Below are 20634 nucleotides of genomic sequence, written 5' to 3'. Positions count from 1 at the left end.
CTGTAAATGGTGGTGATCTGCAAACTCAGTGTGAGCGATCATTTTTTTTCATTGTTGTGTCCTTCTGGCAGTGGTCGTGTTTTGCTTAAAGTATTGGCCACACTGCCCCCATGATTCCTAGTGGTACTGCTCCACTCCATCTGTATCCATAAGCCTTCAGAGAACCTGCACAAATATGGTCAGGCTCAGTCTGAAACAGTATACATATTAAACATAAACAAGCAGCATAAATGAGCCTTAAGAACTTTTGAAGAAACCAGTTGAAGACACTGAAGTTAATAGACTTTTTCTTGCAGAGAAAAAAAAGAAGGAGAAGAGGGCCAGGGAGAAGAAGAGAATGAAGAAGCAAAGGTGAGATCTGAACATTTCTGAGTAGTCAGTAAGAGTGTTGACACTACAGTCCATTTATTAGATCGTTTGAGGTTCTTTATTTACTTTGTGGGACAGGTGGACATGGATGAATATGAAGAAGAGGAAGAACATGATGAAGCAGATGATGAAGGTAAAAATCAGGTTTAATATTTAACTAAACAACCTCTGAAATTCTTATGATTTGACTTTGAAATTTCTCTCTTTCTCTCTTCCCTCTTTGTCTCTATGTCTCAAAAGAAGGAGGAGATCAGTTGAATGTGGCTGATTTCGCTCCACCTAAAGAAAAGGTTCTGCCCATTCCAGAAGGCAGCGCGTTCTTCTGCCTCAGCAAGACCAATCCGTAAGCCTGATGACACATATTCACACACAAGAACACAGACAGTACATGCCCCTGTGTATGTACATACAGTACAACCTAGTCATGGCATTTGTTCTTTTGACTGTACTCTCTTTTTCTGTCTCTCTCTCTACCCCCCCCCCCACACTGTAGAATAAGAGTCGGCTGTCATACTGTGATCCATCACCACATCTTCACTAACCTGATCCTGGTCTTCATCATTCTTAGTAGTATCTCACTTGCTGCTGAGGACCCAATCAGAGCTCACTCCGCCAGGAACAATGTGAGTCGGTCTCACATACACACACACATGCACACACAAACACTTTCACATAATGTGCAGAGTATATAGAAAATGTGAAGCAAAGAGTATATAGACTAAGTATATAGGCCATATGAAATGTAATTATATCGAAAATGATTTCTTAAGTGAACATTAAGAGCTCTTAAAAAGGTCACGTTGAGGTAGGAAAACCACACACTGATAGAGTAGTCTGAACCCAACGCATTTCTTATAGACCCCGGGTTCCTAGTAAAACTCTGCCTGTCTCTGCAATTTAGCGAGAATAGAGAACATTCTGTGGAACTTCAGTGCTGGAGAATTACTGTAAATGTTTTTTAATATATATTCTGTGGGTCTCCTGCAGGTGCTTTTGTCTCTATGCACCTGGTTTTAGCAGAAATGTCACGCTCAAGCTGTGTTCGATATTACGCTCTATTATAGAAATAGTGCACTTTTTAGTGTGTCATAGAATGTCAACTATTTTAGTCTGAAATCTTAGTGGTAAATTTTATTTCCTGCTCAGTTCACTATTAAGTAATGAATTGCAGATTATAGTGTACGGATAATGTAATGCGATGAGATGGCCTTAGTTGTAAGTAGCCCGGCGCTGGAGGCATCTCACTAGACTTACAATTCACACACACTAGCAGACAAATGTTATATATAAATGTATGTAGATGTCATTTTTAAATATGAAATATATGTTTATTTTAGTGTATTAGCAGTGGCTACCATTATGTGAGCATTTGTATAAATTCTTTTAATATGTTGCTCCTGGGCTTCCTCTACAGTTGGAGATTTCGGATCTTAAAAAATATTGGGTGATGTGATCACTTACATCCGTACCAAATTTTTTTGGTCTTGTCTGGTAGATGAGAATGTTAAACACACTTGGATTAAGTTTGGGGGGAACTGTGTCATGTTGTGAGAGGCAGGTCTCATGACTATACAAAACACACCATCTTTACAACACAACGTCAAATTTCAGACATCTAACGTAACTTTTTGACATAATCTGGCAGTTGTTATTAACATTGTGCCAAAACTTTAGAACTAAAAGTGGCTCAGCGGTGTAATGGGCTCCCACTGTGTCCCGGGTGTTGTGTGTTTGAATCCCGAGCCATGCTGCTGTGCCATCAGCACAATTGGCCGTGCTCTCTCCACGCCGCTATATGAATAAGATGTTTACTGTATGTTGGCGCACTTGTTTAAATTACAGCAATGAGGGAAGAACAATAAATGCAAACGCAACACAGTGCATTTTATTGTGTTCCTGTTTTTACATGTATGAGCAGACCTTTGTGTCCTATGGCATTCGTATTTCCATGATTTTAATTTAAAGTCTAGACAGCACAGTTTAGCTATGTATATAGTGCCCTTGATAACCCAGTAAGGGACAAGAGCCAAAACACACACACACACACACACACACACACACACACATACTGCAGCTGTCCTGCCTGATTGGCATGTTAGATGTGACTCTTGCCAGCTGAGGAAGTGCCATCCTGCACCATACAATCAGCCACCTCTGTGCACATCAGACGAAGAGGGATGCCATGGTTTATTTATAGAAGTCTCATCATGTCTGCATCTGTCAGTCTCTTACACTATTGATCGTCTAACCTCTGACACTCTGTTTCTGTCCCAATCTCTCATTTTTCCCTAGTTCCTGGGCTACGCTGACTATGCCTTTACCTCCATATTCACAGTTGAAATCCTTCTCAAGGTACCTTCCTTCAAAGGACAGTAATATATTTGTAGTACTCGTAGTATGACTTCATAGGTTTCTGAGAATTTTGTCTACTGTGTCTCTCATTCTGTCTGATTCTGTGTCCCTCTCTCACTTTCTCTCTCTTCGTCTATCTCTCCCATAGATGACTGTCCATGGGGCATTCCTGCATAGGGGCTCCTTCTGTAGGAACTGGTTTAATCTGTTGGACTTGCTGGTTGTCAGTGTGTCTCTGGTCTCGTTCTTCCTTCAGTAAGTTTGACTAGCACACCACATGTTAGTATTTTCAAGTACATTTAGATGTTTTTACTGACATGTACCTTCTATCGGAAAGTACAAGATGATAGAAATGCAGTTAAATGCAGCCAAATCTAAGTAGACATAGAGACTGCCCTCTGGTGGACAAAGAGTGACTGTACTTATCTAATCATATATGTGAAATGAAATGAACTGTGCTTATAATGTTACGGTATGTGGAACCGTGGCTTTAATGACTTTAGGTAATGTAATGCCAGTAGTGTTTTTGTTTTCATGGTAAAACTGACTTTAATTATGAAATTTTGGCACAATGTTAATAACAACTGCCAGATTAAGGCATAGATAAAGATACTTGTCTTTATCTCTGTGAACATGCACACACACATACTTGTGGAGATGACCCTCTTGTTAGAGATTCAGGGTCATATCTAACACGGACCAGAAAAACACACTTTAACCCCCCTCTCCATGATATTTTCAGTTCGAGTGCTATATCTGTGGTGAAAATCCTACGAGTGCTACGAGTACTTAGGCCTCTCCGAGCCATCAACAGAGCCAAGGGACTTAAGGTACCACTTTGTGTGTGACTATGTATATGCTTGTGTGTGTGTGTGTTTTTCATAATACTATTCTGTTGTGTTTCTCTTTCTAATAATTGCGTCTCTGCATCTTTACAGCATGTTGTACAGTGTGTGTTTGTGGCTATCAGGACCATTGGGAATATTATGATTGTCACTGCACTGCTTCAGTTTATGTTTGCCTGCATTGGCGTCCAGCTCTTTAAGGTAGTCAATAGCTCTATATCTGTCCACTACATGTTCTATATCCTTCTCGTATTGTTATTAAATGCCATACATGCTTAGATTCCTTTTAAGTACTCATATTGTGCTGAAAAGTTCTAATAAGGATAATCTTATTTTTCAGGGTAAATTTTATCGCTGCACAGATGAGGCGAAACACACACCTGAACAGTGCAAGTAAGAAGTGCAACTGTATCCTGTCTGTGTATTTTTCCTCCATGAATATGAATGTATGTTTGTATGTGGTTGGTGTGGCACAACAGATAACACCACTACCTGCCACTGAGCTACCACACCATGTGGGAGGCTGGGGTTCGATTCCCGGTCTGGGTGACTATGCTGCGCTACACCAATAAGAGTCCTTGGGCAAGACTCCTAACACTACATTGGCCCACCTCTGTAATACAAGCAACCTTGTAAGTCGCTCTGGATAAGAGCGTCTGCTAAATGCTGTAATGTAAATGTTTCTGTATTGCATTCATTCAGTTTTTGTCTCAGACCGAGTGGTTGTGTGTGTTTGTGATGCAGAGGTACATTTGTAGTATATAAAGACGGTGACGTCACTCATCCAATGGTGCGGCAGCGCATCTGGCTCAACAGCGACTTTAACTTTGACAACGTGCTTATGGGCATGATGGCCTTGTTCACCGTGTCTACCTTTGAGGGCTGGCCAGCGTAAGTAGTCTTCCCTGCATGTTCCAAAGAACAAGGGTCAAATCTGGCTCAGCATATAAAGCGTTGCTTCCCCTGGGTTATATGTTATGTGTTTTGTGTTATATTTCGTCCATGACCTTTCTCAGGCTTCTCTACAAAGCCATAGATGCAAACAGGGAGAACCATGGCCCTGTCTACAACTACCGTGTTGAGATTTCCATCTTCTTCATCGTCTACATCATTATTATTGCCTTCTTCATGATGAACATCTTCGTAGGTTTTGTCATCATCACTTTCCGTGAGCAGGGAGAAGCTGAATTTAAGAACTGTGAGCTTGACAAGAACCAGGTTAGTAGAGACATCTTTGAAGAACCTTTGGCACCGGTTTCTCTTTCATGATCTTCTATTAAGACACCATCATGTTCTTTAAAGGCTGTCTGTTTCTTTTTTTCCACAGAGACAGTGTGTAGAATATGCTCTGAAAGCCCAGCCATTGAAGCTCTACATCCCTAAAAACCCAGTGCAATATAAGTTCTGGTCTATAATCAACTCCACAGGGTTTGAATACATCATGTTTGTGCTGATCCTCCTCAACACAGTCACTTTGGCAGTTCAGGTAAACCACAGAAAAAATTAAATGAGTAATACCTAGCAATAAAACTCAGCCTAGTAATGAAAATCTGTAGAACAATACAAAAAGGACACATGTCACATGCAAAGGCAAAAAAAACAAAAACAAAGGGAGTAAGTATCTGTTTATTAAAGAATATCTCTGTGCATGGTTTAGCACATATAGTTAAATGAATGTCTTGGACTTTACATTGGAAACGAGACAATGTTCAGCACTGTTCACACAAATTAAAGGGCCAGGACTTTGCTTTGGTGCACTTTAGCCCATTTTACCCTCTGACTATACCCATTTGACCCCTTATTCTGAGAGCTGAAGAACAGGAAAACTCAAACCTTAATATAGATGTTAGTATATGTGGCAGTACAGCCCCAAAACAAAGAGATTTTATCTTTAATGCAAATGTTCTTGCTTTAAAAGTTATCCACCTAAAGCATCACCGGCCTTTATGTTCACATGAGCAAGGCCCTTAACTATCTGCCTAATATTCTGGGCAGGTGTGATTACTATATCACTGTGTGTGTGTACACTTACTAGTGTATACATGTGTGTTCACTGCACGGTTATGTTAAATGCGGAGTCCAAACACACAAATGGTAAATGTGGTTGTCTTGTTTTGTCTAAAAACTTTCTGATTTGGTCCACAGAGGGTGAAACAGCTTTAGTTATAGCTGCATTATTCTCAGTGTGATTAGTGTAATCAAGTTTGGCATACAATTATAGTACATTTTCCAAGTATAACTCAAAGAACAAGAGAACTCGGGAATTCTTATACTGGAAGCCATGTCCCCCTTCCCAAACTTTAGTTGTTTTTGAACTCCTTTATAAATGCTGTAATAGTGTATTTGTCTGGTCCTGTCTCCTCAGCACTATGAACAGTCCAAACTCTTCAGCTACATAATGGACATCCTCAACATGGTCTTCACCGGCCTTTTCACTGTGGAAATGATCATCAAACTCTTAGCCCTCAGACTCAGGGTTCCTATCATTTCTCTTATCATATTTACTTTGCTTTATACCTTCATTTGTAGCTATATATGCTGTCTTTATTTGTCATTCTGTCTACTGTGTGCTTCAATAACTAATACTAGCCATTTTCTTTCACTACAGCATTATTTTATTGATGCCTGGAACTCCTTTGATGCTCTGATTGTGGTGGGGAGTGTGGTGGACATAGTGGTTACAGAGTTTAGTGTAAGTTTCCAAACTGTCATTAGTGGCACAGTATTATGTTACAACAATGCAAATAGTACAATTATATGATTTCTTATAGTATGAAAATTGGTGGTCTGTTTATCTTTTAAATTGATCTTTTAAACCAATTGCTTTATTTATGTAGTTGTTCAATGTACAGTTAATAGCCTAGACATTAGTACAGAATCTTATCTGCAGACTTTTTTTGTAGGAAATTTCGCTTCATTTCAAACTTTTGTGTTCACAGAGCTCAGAGGACAGTTCTCGAGTTTCAATTACATTCTTCCGTCTTTTTCGCGTGATGCGACTGGTTAAGCTGCTCAGCAAAGGGGAAGGCATCCGCACGCTGCTCTGGACCTTTGTAAAATCTCTCCAGGTTAGGAATTGACACAAATACAGTTCCCCTCTCTGTTACCTCACACAATTTCTCACATGGATTGTCTTGTTCTGTTTGTCCCAAAGGCCCTTCCTTATGTAGCGCTGCTCATCGCCATGATCTTCTTCATCTATGCTGTAATTGGCATGCAGGTGGGTTGTGGAGGAATTACAAATTCATATTGGTCTGCATAAACAGGCATGTGTTTAATGTATTAAACATTGTAGAGGTAAATACCCTTAGTGCATTTCAGGGATTTGAATGCTTATCTAATTGTCTTTCTTTCATTCAGACATTTGGGAAGATTGCCATGCAGGACTACACTCCAATCAACCGCAATAACAACTTCCAGACCTTTCCCCAAGCAGTCCTGCTGCTCTTCAGGTGAGAGACAGCGAAGGAAAACCGAGGAACCAGTGAAAACCACAGCAGGGGTTTAATTATAAACTGTGGAGTGTCATCCCCATCCCACCTGCTGTGTTTGTGTGTGTGCATGTGTGTAGGTGCGCCACAGGTGAAGCATGGCAAGAAATCATGTTGGCCAGTCTGCCGGGCAAACGCTGTGACCCGGAGTCAGATTACGAGCCTGGTGAGGAGTTTACCTGTGGCAGCAACTTTGCCATTGTCTACTTCATCAGCTTCTTCATGCTTTGCGCTTTTCTGGTAAGTCGGAACTCTTTTACTTCCAACTCTTATATACTTTGTCCAAATATATAGGGGTATATAATAGTCATTAGATAAGGGAAAATCCTCTTGCATTTCCACAAAAATCTTTTAAACGTAAAATATCTTTTTTAAACATGATTTATAAATAAATATTTAATAAACGCAAAAAAATATGAAAACCCTGGGCTTGATTGATTAATTAATTAAAGAAGTTGTCTTTTAAAATAATTAAGAATAAACTAACCTAACATTTATTTTAGTTTTTCCACAGAATCCTGAAAATGTTTCACATGCATTTATACTTGGTAGTCAAATGCCTCTCCAGTAAGTCAGACTGAAATCCAATAGATGTGTGGGACATAATAAGTAATGAGCGTAGTAATTAGGAATGTGTAATGGATCACTTGATTACCAACTCAGTCCAGCAGCTTTTGCACATCTGCATCTTTATACATTATTACTTGTGTGTTTTTCTACTTTCCTAGATTATCAATCTCTTTGTGGCTGTCATTATGGACAATTTTGACTACTTAACACGTGATTGGTCAATTCTGGGGCCACATCATCTGGATGAGTTCAAAAGGATCTGGTCAGAGTATGATCCTGAGGCCAAGTAAGACCAATTTCTGTTTTCCTATATCATGTATTTGTATGCTTATATTTTCTCTCCCCCCACCCTTTAGTGTCTTGTGTATAATTGTGTTTTTCTTTAATGAAGGGGTCGCATAAAGCACTTAGACGTGGTGGCTCTACTCAGGAGGATCCAGCCTCCTCTGGGTTTTGGAAAACTCTGTCCCCACCGTGTGGCCTGCAAGGTACAGCACACAACACACACACACACACACACATGTAAAGTACATAAAGTATAAAAATATAAGTAATATTTCTGACCACATGGACACACACTATATAAAAGGATATAAAAAGAAATATTTCTTCATTACTTAAGTAATGAAGTAAGACATAAGTAAACACACACTGAATTCACTCTCTAATTCTCTCTCTTTCTCTCTTTTGCAGAGGCTGGTTGCTATGAACATGCCCTTAAATTCAGATGGCACAGTGACCTTCAACGCCACTCTGTTTGCCCTAGTCAGAACTGCCCTGAAGATTAAAACTGAGGGTTAGTACCACAGGCTTGCACATGTACATACACATAACATCCATGACTCACATGATCGCCATATATGAATCATGCAGATTTTGCTCTGCATTTTAAAGTGGACTCTTGGTTGCTGTGTTGAATTAAGTATCCACATGGACAATAATAAGTCAGCTCATGTTGTGCTTTTGAAGACTGGAAATTTAATCAAATCAATGACTGACTTACAGGTCTTCTAAGTGGAATTCATTGTTTGACTAGCAGTACAAGAATGAGCTTGCCAAATAAGGAAGTATTAAATAATATGCACATCTTTTTTCTATTTTACTGTTAAAACAGTAGATTATTACACATGATATACATACAGTATGTCCAAATGCCATATGTTTGTGTACACCCCTTCTAATGAATGCATTCAACTTTAGGTTGCACCCATTGCTGACACTGGTGTGCAAGAGCACACACAGCTTTGCAAGTCCCTGTAGAGAAGTATTGCCAATAGAATAGGACTCCCTGGAGCGAATAAACATAAACCTGTTGTCCTCGAGCCTAATGCCAGGCGTAGACTAGAGGGATATAACTGTGTTCTGCAGAATGATGGTGCTCCATTGGGGATTTGGGGATGAGATGGGGTGGTGATCATCCAGCATTCTAACCTCACTAACGCTCTTGTCTCTGAAAGCAAACAAATACTCACAGCAATCTACTAGAATGCCTTCCCTGGACAGTAGGGATTCTTACGGAATCTTATAAAATGTATTTTATTCTGCTGCTGTATATATTAACCATGTATTCAAATGTGTCATCATGGTTAAGTGTGAGCTGGCCACAAGAATTGGAGTTGTGTGTGCATGCATGTGTTTGAAACTAAAACTAAGAGAAAGGAAAATAATTAAATTGCTATGGTTATAATTAGTGATTGCAAGTCTATTTAAAGACCACTTCCATCACGATAAATGGTGTGATCTGTAATCCACAGCTGAAGATAAGTTTAGGTAGTTCCTACTTAGCTTTAGCTTGGGTCTTCTCTGGATCAGCCTCTCTGCTTAGCTGCTCCTCGCAATTAGGTAAAGAGTTCCTGTAATGATGATTGTAGTCAAAATCTTTTCCCACCCCATTTCTCCTACCTGTACTGGGTTTATCCCTTGACCCCGCAGTACAGATATTTAGTCAGAAACCAGGCTTACAGTTTGCATTGCTGTCAGCTCATCAATATGTCAATGTTCAAAACTAAATTACTGCTAATGCTAATGACCAGATGCTTCATCAGTGAAATACCAAACTTAGGCTTCCTTACAGCAACGGAAACAACAACCCAGTTGCATGTCATATCAAATGTGATTGTTATTTTGTTTTGTACAGAAGTGTTTTTGGATTCAATAATAATTTAGCTGTTAGTGCTGGTGAAAGCTGAGCACAGAGTAGTCCACATTAACAAATGGGTATGATATTATTAATAATTAAAGAATTAATTAATTAAAGAAAATCTTATGAAAATCTGTGATAATTATTTGTAGATATCAACCAGCTCTAAAATGTAGCATGCTGTTGCAGAATGGCTCAGGGTATTAAGTTCCACTGGTATGTTCTCAGGTCACCCAGATCAGGAAAATGAAGAGCTGAGGAATATCATTAAGAAGATCTGGAAACGCATGAAGCCCAAAATCCTGGATGAGGTTATTCCCCCTGTCAGTGGTGAGGAGGATCTTTGTGCTTTTGCTCAGCACTTAGCTTAAAGGCAGCTTAACGGGTCACATTTCCATAACAGTTTTGTGGAATTATCATTTTTATCATCAACAGCTTTTCTTGTGTTTTTGTGGCATTATGTAGGTTTTGCAGCTTTTGTTATTGGTAATAATTCACACTAATTATTGTTTCTTTATTTGTTTTCAAAAGTTTAATAGGTAATTGTTCCTGCTGGGTTCCTGCATGTTCAGGAGTCAGTCTGTTCATTCAAATTTTATATTTTACCTTTTTTTATTTATCTACTTATTACTCTTTAATGAGGAGCTCAGTTAAGGTTCTCTGTAATGAATAACTTAAGTTACTACTCCAAAATGTTGCTCACTAATGTAGCTCATTCTTTGCTTTGTAGGAATGATCATCTCACTGACTGTCTCTCTGTGTCTCTTTCTCTTTCTCTCTCTTTTCAGAGGAGGAGGTGACTGTGGGTAAGTTCTATGCCACGTTCCTGATTCAGGATTACTTCAGAAAGTTCCGTAAGAGAAAAGAAACAGTGGGTGATCCGGACCCCAAAAACCCATCTGCTCTCCAGGTACATGTCTAACCCAGATTTTTTTCACCTAGACCTAATTTTCCTAATTACATAGACACTATAGTCTATTACACAGTCATTAATAATTACAGCTGCTCCATTTAGTCAGGCACAGACAGTAACTCTAATACACAGATCATAAAGCTAAATCTAGCTTTACATTACAAATGCCGCTGCACATCTGTGTTTGTTTCTAGAGCCACTTATACACAAATGCTGTTGCACTGCTGCGTTTATTTTCCACTAGTCGCAGCAGCAGAGATTGTACAGCTGACTTACCCATTAACAAGAGACGTCCTCTTAATATTAGCAGATGTTCTATTTTGGTCCACTGAATAAGGACAACGTACACAGTCTTAGGAGAATGTACTGGTAATTAATGTCTCTCTGATTGGTTGGACATAACATGATGTTGAAAGTATGGCAATTAGAGGACATTAAGCAACGAAAGCTTATTCCCAAAGTGATAAAACATCAGTATTGATAGAACAGATCAGTAACACATCCCAAAACAGTGACCTAAATTAATATTAGTCCGCTAAGCATTGGAGTGTAATAACAAACATGATTAAAAACTGAATTCAAAAACATACAGAAAGGTCAAAGGTTGCTGTCTATGTCACCTCTCATGAGTTTCCCACTTGTTAATACCACTTCATTGGCTATTTGTGCAATGAGTGCAATTTACAAATGGTACAAATGATATTTCCCAGTGTCCAAAACCAATCAAAACACAGCACTAAACTGGGCTTTTAGCAAAAGTGAAAAATACAACAGACCCATTTCTTCCTGTATGTTTTTCCCCTTATCTTTATGTAGATGAAGGGTGTAAGTTATTCTTTGCATGGAGTGTGTATATTGGAGAATTCCTTTAAATAGGCCCACAGTAGAGGGATTCATCTAAAGCCAGCACCTGGTGACTGCTTCTTTGTTAGTCTTTATCATAACTGGCTTGTTAAATATTTATGTAGACTTTTGTGAGTTGTCATGAAAGGCTTATATAGGCAGAAAGGAGAGATAGATATTTATCGGTATTTATTTAGTTAGATCAGAACTGTGAAGTATAACTATGTATAAGGCATTTAGTATGCAAGTTTGAGATATCCTAAATTCTGCCATGTTGGCATCTGTGGAATCCGCCTATTTTATGTGTGTGTAGCTTGGCTCCATGTGCAAGGGTGGGGTTTTGTTGTGCCTCTGTCCTGTGCAGCATATATACTGTGGCCCCTTCTCTTTGTCCGCGTGCATCTGTGTCAGGCGGGTCTGCGTACCCTGCAAGATCTGGGGCCAGAGATTCGACTGGCCATGAATGCAGACCTCGAGGAGGAAGAGGAGGGAATGGAGGAAGAGCAAGAAGAAGATGAGGCACACTATAAGGTATCTGAGAGGTGATTGGTGGACATTGAATCTTAGATAAACACACATTTTGCTTCTATTCTCCTGTTACATGTTGTTGGTCATTATAGATTTATCTGCACTGTAATATATACACAGTATTTTGTACTGACCAAACAATCTTATCCCATGTTGTTAGATTGTTTAAGCACTTTCATTAAACATACCTGCATCATTCTGCTCACCAGTGGTTGCTAAGGAACTGCACTTTACATTTCTTGACCAATGTTGTATGTCCAAATGTGGACATCCCTTCTAATAATTGCATTCAGCTACTTTCATTTGCACCCATTGCAAAGACGAATGTGCAAATACACACAGCTTGTCTAGACCCTATAAAGAAGTATTGGCAATAGAATTGGACTTTCTGGAGCAGATACACATAAACACATTGGCACCATGCCTATTGCCAGGAGTGGGCTAGAGGGGTATAAAGCCCCCCATCATTGAGCTGTGGAGCAGTGGAGCTGTGTTCTCTGGAATGATGTTGCTCCATGCTTTTGGGATGAGTTAAGGATTTGAGAATAAGGTAGCGTGGTGATCACCAAACACCCTGACCTCATTAACGCTCTTGTTGCAGAATGCAATCAGATCCTCACAGCAATGCTCCAAAATCCTGTAGAAAGCCTTCCCTGGACAATAGAGACAGTTACTCCAACAAAAGCAAAATAAACTCTTTTTAATGCCCTTGATTTCAGAAGAAACTATAAATGAGCAGGTGCCCCAATACTTTGGTCCATATTGTGTACATCCCTTCTTCTGTCTTTGCTATTCTAGAATGAGAAAGGTTACACTGGTCACACTGAACACCCAGCCAAAGACCGTCGCTCATCCCTGGCTTCCACACCGACTGGTACATCTGCTTCTGTCCCCGGAGAGGGCATCTCCAATGGAGGTCCATCCCGCAGGGCCTCACTAGCCAAAACGCCTAATGGCAGCAGCCTCTTGGAGCAGGAGAATTTCACAAGAGGAGAGAACATGCGCTCCTCCTTTCATTATCACAATAAGAATGGGGTGATCGACCAGCCACCAAAGAGGTCAGATATACTATTTGTAGATCCTAAGCATAGTTCTCAAAATGAGCAAATAGACTCAATAAAAAGGTGCAGCAGACTTTTGTTATTAATGTCCATAGTAAAATAACTGAGGTAATGAGTTAAGATGCTTCCTCAGAATTACTAAACTGAACAACATTTTTAAAAAATGGCTAAGTAACACAAATGATTGGCAATGAATATGATTGGCCTCTAGAACCTGGAACATCTGGACCCATCAAGTTCTATCTTCATTTAAATACCTCATCTGCTCCACTAGTACAGTTTGACATTTGCTGATATGCATTTACTGCATGCAATTTGTGCATAACTGGGAACTCTATATTTTGAGTCTAACTGATCACTACTGGTCTACTATAATCATTTGTTTGATATCTTTCTGCTGTGTTTTAGGGCATCATATTACAAGCACCCAAGGTGAGCTTATAAAAAAGTACACACCTTCACAGTCACCTCTTTATCAAATGTATTAGTCTTTTTGTCTGATGTCCTCATACTGGGTGTCCTTTCTTCCACTCAGGAGGGACTCGAGGGATCGCTTCAGCTCTCCTTTGTCACGAAGAATGGATGGAGAGGAGGGCTATCCTGGAGAGCAGAATTTCTACAGAGAGGATGACGAGGAGGCCGCTGTGCCCGGAGACAGGTCCTTCACTTGTTTTATCATGTTAAATCCAGTCCCATCTCTGCAGAATTATGTTGCTCATAACAGCAACAGGACATGAGGGGTATCATAACAGCCACGCAACTGTTTGATTTTTTTTAAATGAAAGTCTAACTGAACCCGTTGTGTTGTTTTAGAGATTTAGCAGTATTCAGTTTTTATTTCTCTTTTCCGAGATGGTAAATCCTTCTTTTCTCTTCAGGCATGGCTACCCAGATGAGGGCCCTGTGTATCCAGGCCATAGAGAGCATGGTTATGATGCACATCTTACGTATAATAACCATTATGGAAATGGCTATGTGGAGGCCAGGAGGACAGCCAGGAGACGCCTGCTGCCTGCAACCCCCACTGGTATAATGAATAATACCACATACTCTCTCGTTTCACATGTATCAGCTCTTTCTGTCAATCCACCTTTTGTGCACTGTAGTTTATGAAAACAAACCATTGGGATTTTTTTGTATACCAACATGGACAAACTCAGTTTGGTTATATTGTGTAATGACAATACAGAAATCTATCTATTTTTAGTATGCCCTCCTTTCCTCTTTTCTCTCAGGGCGGAAGCCATCATTCAACATCCAGTGTCTGAGGAGGCAGGGCAGTAATGATGATCTCCCCATCCCTGGGACCTACCATCAGAATTCTCCACCTTGCAGAGCACGCGCACAGGTAACCCTACTTAATTATAATATCATTAATTTAATATAAATTGTAACATAGCCTCACATATTTGGAATGGTAACTTAATAGGGCAAGAAAAATAAACCTAAACTTTATTGTACAGCAATGTAAGTTGTTTTAACCATTGCTGTTTTATGTTCATAAAAATGAATTGGGCAACCATTTTCAAGTAGAGAAAACATGCAGTTGCGAAGTTATAATATACTGGAACGTCCGACGTCTATATATAAAGGAAATTATAGCTCTTCATATGATGACTGCATTATATTTGTATTATTTAATTCTCCCTATTCTAGTCCACAACTATATACATAAAATTTGTCTGCATGTTGATTGTGCTGCACAGTTGTATAAATGGAAAGGTTTTCCTCTAACTCCTCCTACATACCTGTTATTGTCTCTTTATGTCTCTTTTCTCTTAGCCATATGGCAGTTACGACTCCCGTCGCAGCAGCAGCCACTCCTCCATGGGCTCCACTGCCTCTTGGGCCAACCCCAGCCCCCGACGGGGTCGTCTACTGTACGCACCGCTCATCTTGGTCGAGGATGAGGTGACGGCCAGTGCTGGAGGCGTGGGCATTTGGGATAAGAAAGCTGGAAGTGCTAATGTGCCTGTGGGAGAGCAGCCAGGCTGGTACTCAGGGCCTTCGGGTGGACGGGCAGGCCAGCCTTATCGGGCGTACACCACTCTGCGAGTGCCCACCCAGCTCAGTCCACACTACAGCGAGAAGAGAGGTAGCGCCGACAGCCTGGTGGAGGCGGTAAGACAAAGGAGTTTCATTGACTACATCAAAACCTCATCAGCCTCAAAACACCAGATGCAGCAGAACCTACATTGTAGGAAACCACATTGTTGTCCACATTGACAACTTGGGGTATAAGATTGTACTAAAATTCCATTGCTCTGAAGAAGTAAACCTCTCTCCAACTCTTGTCTATGGAAATCAGTACCCTCTGCAGCATTTCAGCCTAAGGCTGTAGCCAAGAGGGTCTATCCTAGTTGTTATGGGGTGAAACCCTTATACCACAGACAACATGGAAATTTGTCATGCTTGCATGATTGTCTTATTAATAACCCAGGAGTCACCAGCCTTGTGTAACAAAGGGTCAGTGGCGCTGCTGGTTTTCATATCAGTCAAGTAAGAAAACCCTTAGTGGACAAGATTGTTGACCCCTGATTTAACATGACAATTAGGCTGTAAGCATATAGAACATTACAGGTGTTTCTGCTGTCTGTTTTGTACAGCTGTTTACTGGGATGTAAATTATTACTGTTTTGAATGGTGCAGGGAGTATGATGAAATGTCTTCGTAACTGGTGATAAATTACATCACACTAAGTATATCTGAGCATGTCTGTCACGACGGGTTAGGCCAGACATAGATGGATGAACACTCGCAGAGATGGATTCTAAGCAAGTATGAACCAAACATGAACCAAACGAGGGCGGCGGCTCGGCATCGCACCAGGGGAGGGCGTGATACCGAGGGGCTGACAATGTTGAGGATGTCATGAAGATAGAGAGAGCATAGTGTTTGACATAACATTATAGTTGTCCTTGCTCAGTCCTTGACAATTGTCCCTATCTCCAGGTCTTCAGCTTTAAATAAATGGTAGATTGTATAATGAATAGAGTTAATAGTTCCTTGTGTTAATAAAGTTCTCTATCCTGGCCCCTTTGCAGGTCTTGATTTCTGAGGGCCTTGGCCTTTATGCTAAGGACCCCAAGTTTGTTGCCTTCGCCAAGCGGGAGATTGCTGATGCATGTCACATGACCATAGACGAAATGGAGAGCGCGGCCAGTGACCTGTTAAGCCGGGGGAGTACGGGGAGCTCTGGAGGGGGTTTCCTCAACCACACAGACTTAGGACCCCTGTACAGCGACGAGGAGCCAGTCAGGGGCCGAGATGAGGATGAGCTTGCTGATGAAATGACATGCGTTACCTCCTTCTGAATGACATCAGATGGACAAAGCAGATTAATAAGTGAGTGTAAGGAAGGGCGAAGAAGCTGGTCAGTGAAGCAGCCAATGTCTCTTGGGGTCAGAAAGAGATAGAGTGTCCCAAAGCTGCACGTTACAGAGGCAAGCATGGACAAACTTGTTAGACCATGGTTGATAAAAGTCCTGGGTTAAATATTACAGAGGCCATTTTTAATAGAGACATTTTTAATAGACCTTTAAATATTGACTCAAGATTAATGTTATAAAATTGAAACTGTATTGAAGGTTGGTTTTGAAATGTATTTAGAAGAATCCAAGATCGAATAGACATTAATATGTCAGAGGCATAAGAACAGACAAGCTGTACCAGTAGCTGAATGATGCTGGCCAGATCAAAATGCATAAAAAACAGACATCATGGACAGTGAATCTGTGAGTGGCCAGCATTCATTTGCTGTAACACATTTGCATCAAATAGTGTGCAGTACGTCTCTGAAAGGACTACTTTTTTACAGACATCATGTTGAACATGGTTTATTTAGTTGTAAATACATTTTTATGTTATCTTCTTTTCATTCATTTGACAAAAAAAGCACACAACATCTGTAAAGGGATTCTGCCACATGAGATCTACAAAAATACAAATGTAGCAATACTGATGAGTAAGACATCCTAAATCCTTACATTGTGCTTTTTTCACAGTGATCAGATTCCATTGTAAATACCTACTTATTTCTACTGTTTTTAATTTTTTATGACTCATTAACCCCTTGATTGTGCAGGTTTTCTTTAAAAAATGTTCATTGTATGACAGCTTTAAACACATACTTAAATTTCATGTACAACAACTGAACTGAGCACAAATCGTTATTTTTGTTTATTTTTCTTGTTTTAGCTCTTACCGTTGTGTTTCTTTACATCTAATAGTGGATGCCAGCTCAGTAATGTTGCAGTTGCTCTGTGAACAAACCAGATTTTATTGGGTTTCTGGTGAATATGAATTTCTACTTCAGTTAAAGTGTAGGTCAACAGTATCATCTGTTTTTCCTCAAACTAATTACGAAAATCACAGTCAATGTGGCTCAGTGTTTTATTATCCCTTTTTCTTGAATATAAATATGTAAATAACTGTACTATAATCCAGTGCTGTACATGTAAACATCTAAAGACATTTCTATGTGAGGGTGGGTGAAAGTCTATTTATTAAATAATTGTTTGTAATCTGGAATATAAAAATTAAGTCTGGCCTCTCTTAATTTTCTCTTAAGTTATTTTGTTTTGTGTTTTTCACTTGGTTTGTTTAATTAAATTAATTTGTTGATTTAATTCATATTTTAATTATGCAGTTTATTAAATCAGCATTATTGACAAAAAACAAAACTTTGAGCCCTGTGTCTCCATTGTTTAGCTTTAACTGATTTACTATGTTTTATGCATTAGTAGAAACTATTTATTGTGTCTGTTTCTGTATATCTGTTATTTTGCTGGATGCTGGTCCTGCTGTAATTGGAAGAGAAGACTTTGTCTTCTCATCCCTCCAGCACCCCTCCCCCCTCCCTCCTTCCCAGATGGCTTTTCTGGCCCAGCTGTTAACAGCCCCCATCGTGACAGCATCTCTGAAGAATAAACTCCTTTAAAGGTAACAGTCTTTTTTTGCCAGTTAGAAAGAGTCTGTCTAGTATGTGAAGACATCTTAAGGAGAATTAAATCAGAATTGGTACACCTGAGTCAAAGAATATTCAAAGAAAGGTGCTAATTATTACAGCAGGTGAAATAATTATTGAACGTCACCAATTTTCAAAGTAAATATATTTTTAAAGGTGCTGTTGACAGGACGTTTTTACCAGATGTCAGTAACAACCCATCCAATCCACACATGCAAAGAAATCAATCCATTGATGTCCTGTTTTGGCTATAGGACAGAAGCACTTAGCCGCCTACTCTAGGTGGGGATCCTTTAAGCTTGGGAGAGAGAGAGCAGCACTGCTTATTATCTCTCTGCTTCAAAAGTAAGTAATGGACAACTCTAAAGGTGATGTCCAGGTGGTAAGACTTGATGGTATTTGAGAACCTCCACACAATAGGACACTACTGCTTGATATTTAGCTACCACCCTTGTCTGATCTCAGAAACAGGGTAAGGTGTGGTAGGTATTTGAATGGGAGACATGGAGATCATCATTGTCAAGGAACGAAGAGGCATTTTCTCTTACTAACAGCCTGAGGATTACATCTTGCCACAAAGCTAACAAATATACATGCTGCTGAAGACATGTAATATTAAGTTAACTGAGGTTGTGTTTCTTTGCTTAAAATATTATTATGAAGGAAAGTGGTGTGAAGACATCCCATGGCATTTATGTGACAAAAGTTTGTAGCAGTAGTATGCCAGGTCATCATTGCTACCATGGTGATCGTACCTAGGCTACCAGCCTCTTCCAACATCGCTACCTCTGTGGCAAATGGACTACAGACCTTGTCCAACACTGCAACCTCAACGGCACAATGGCTACTGGCCTTATCCGACATCACCACCTTGGGCATAGCACATCGGCCTACAGCTACCGGCCTTGTTCGGCATCACTACCTTGGCTACCTGGCTATTGGCATAATTTAGCATTACTACCACAGGGATAGCACAGTGGCTACATACTAGCTGCCTCATTAGACATCACTATCTTGGTGATTATCGTCCGTAATCGCTTCCCTGCTTAAACTAACATAACCTCTGGGATGCAAGCACTTTAAAGGGCTTCTGTATTAAAATGTGATGTATAACAGCATGGAATTGGAGCATTGGAATATGTTCATGTTTTTGTGGCTGTATATCGTCTTTTATGCCAGGATCAGACTACACAATGCATTTGTCTTTTACAGTGGTCACTATATCAGAGGAAACAGTTATCAGTGTACATTCTTGCCTTGTTTTGGTTAGGAGACTGGCAACACTATTTATTTAACGCTGAGCAATTATCGTTCTTAGTTCTTAGTCCATATCTTGGCTTTATTCAGCCAGACCTGGTGGAAGCCACAAGCTTGAGATCCCAAACATGTCTGCTACAGACATGGCCATGTAATCTCAAGGGAGGCGTCAAAGGAGCTGCCAGTCTGTCTGCTGGCTCACAGACTCGTAAAGTCAGCCCAGGAACCACTAGACTGAGAGGATGTAGGGGCATCCAGGCCTACATTGAGCCAGGCTCATATTGCTGGTCATTCTGGAAGACAAACCAGGAATGGCGCAATTTAAGCAATCACTGTAGCATTCAGTACCTTACACCATCAGTATGAGAAGAACTTCAGGCCAATTTGTCTGGTAAATCTGTGGTTGAAAACAAACTGTTTGGGCAACCAGCAGTACACTCTCTCAACTTAGTGCCTAGTCAGTCAGCGAGGGTGCTAACTCAGGCCAATCGCCACTAGAGTATCCAAGCTGGTCTCCCAATCTGTGGAGTACAGGATAGCGTCCTAAAGGTCTTACAGTATAGGCAAGCAAACAAACTTGTCTATCTTTGTTAGTGCAAGTGAGGACAGTTAGACATGTTCTAGACGTGTTCATCATATGCCATGTCTGAAGGTCTCAACCTGAGTTCGAACACAGGAGAAGCTCCTGATGACATCCGACTACAGCCATCTCTGGCACACTTTTAGCCCTGCAGTCCTCAACTGTGCATGCACATATGGACTGTGAGGCTGTAGGGTGTGGCATTTCTCATTTTGCTCAGTTTTTTTAAAAAACACACAAGCACCCTCTATGGATCCATAGTCCTTTGGTGAGGTCTGTATGGCTTTGTTTACAGCTACTGTAAAAAAAAAAAAAGCCACTGTAGATAAGCAAAATAATTAGTTGGGGAAAAAAAACAAATAAGGCTGATAACACTTGATGAGTCTGTCCCAAATGCATGCTTTTAACCTAGCATCTTCAAGGACTCTCTCTCTTTCTTGCTTTAGAACATCCTCACACTGTTGTTGATGTCAGAGTGTGGAGAAATGCAAGGCTAAGTATGCCTTTTTGGGACAGCTCCCCAATCTCCCCAACGTGAAAACCCTATGATGTGAGAAATAGAACAAACAAAACCAGTACAAATTAGATGTGTGCCCTACAAATCGTAATAAATAAAAATTTCATGCAGAATGAATGACACAGATGGAAAACTACTGCAGCATGAATGCGAGTACCTATATTTGCTAAGCTGCCACTGTTGGGCCCTTAACCAAGGCTCT

General features: G+C 40.2%; 1 protein-coding gene across 3 annotated transcripts in view; it reads left to right on the top strand.

Moving 5' to 3' along the window:
• The window catches only part of cacna1fb (calcium channel, voltage-dependent, L type, alpha 1F subunit), a 46251-nt gene extending 28595 nt beyond the window's left edge, over nucleotides 1-17656 (top strand). The window contains exons 18-48 of one of the 3 annotated variants that reach the window (XM_072681831.1): nucleotides 297-351; nucleotides 448-502; nucleotides 610-712; nucleotides 863-992; nucleotides 2662-2721; nucleotides 2870-2976; nucleotides 3464-3551; nucleotides 3660-3767; nucleotides 3907-3959; nucleotides 4311-4457; nucleotides 4583-4784; nucleotides 4894-5052; nucleotides 5932-6042; nucleotides 6175-6258; nucleotides 6506-6634; nucleotides 6721-6786; nucleotides 6927-7018; nucleotides 7138-7297; nucleotides 7786-7913; nucleotides 8019-8115; nucleotides 8321-8423; nucleotides 9996-10097; nucleotides 10556-10677; nucleotides 11935-12054; nucleotides 12850-13109; nucleotides 13521-13544; nucleotides 13648-13770; nucleotides 13991-14139; nucleotides 14348-14460; nucleotides 14895-15233; nucleotides 16157-17656. In XM_072681831.1, coding sequence (XP_072537932.1) covers nucleotides 297-351; nucleotides 448-502; nucleotides 610-712; nucleotides 863-992; nucleotides 2662-2721; nucleotides 2870-2976; nucleotides 3464-3551; nucleotides 3660-3767; nucleotides 3907-3959; nucleotides 4311-4457; nucleotides 4583-4784; nucleotides 4894-5052; nucleotides 5932-6042; nucleotides 6175-6258; nucleotides 6506-6634; nucleotides 6721-6786; nucleotides 6927-7018; nucleotides 7138-7297; nucleotides 7786-7913; nucleotides 8019-8115; nucleotides 8321-8423; nucleotides 9996-10097; nucleotides 10556-10677; nucleotides 11935-12054; nucleotides 12850-13109; nucleotides 13521-13544; nucleotides 13648-13770; nucleotides 13991-14139; nucleotides 14348-14460; nucleotides 14895-15233; nucleotides 16157-16426 — 3859 coding nt within the window. In that variant the 3' untranslated portion in view covers nucleotides 16427-17656. Of the gene's footprint in view, nucleotides 1-296; nucleotides 352-447; nucleotides 503-609; nucleotides 713-862; nucleotides 993-2661; nucleotides 2722-2869; nucleotides 2977-3463; nucleotides 3552-3659; nucleotides 3768-3906; nucleotides 3960-4310; nucleotides 4458-4582; nucleotides 4785-4893; nucleotides 5053-5931; nucleotides 6259-6505; nucleotides 6635-6720; nucleotides 6787-6926; nucleotides 7019-7137; nucleotides 7298-7785; nucleotides 7914-8018; nucleotides 8116-8320; nucleotides 8424-9995; nucleotides 10098-10555; nucleotides 10678-11934; nucleotides 12055-12849; nucleotides 13110-13520; nucleotides 13545-13647; nucleotides 13771-13990; nucleotides 14140-14347; nucleotides 14461-14894; nucleotides 15234-16156 lie in introns of all 3 variants that reach the window. The other 2 variants (XM_072681832.1, XM_072681830.1) reach the window with 2 other exon arrangements.
• The last annotated feature ends 2978 nt before the right edge of the window (nucleotides 17657-20634 follow it).

Source organism: Salminus brasiliensis, chromosome 6 (assembly GCF_030463535.1).
Source record: "Salminus brasiliensis chromosome 6, fSalBra1.hap2, whole genome shotgun sequence".
Lineage (NCBI taxonomy): Eukaryota > Metazoa > Chordata > Actinopteri > Characiformes > Bryconidae > Salminus > Salminus brasiliensis.
This window is presented reverse-complemented; position numbering and strand designations above follow the sequence as displayed.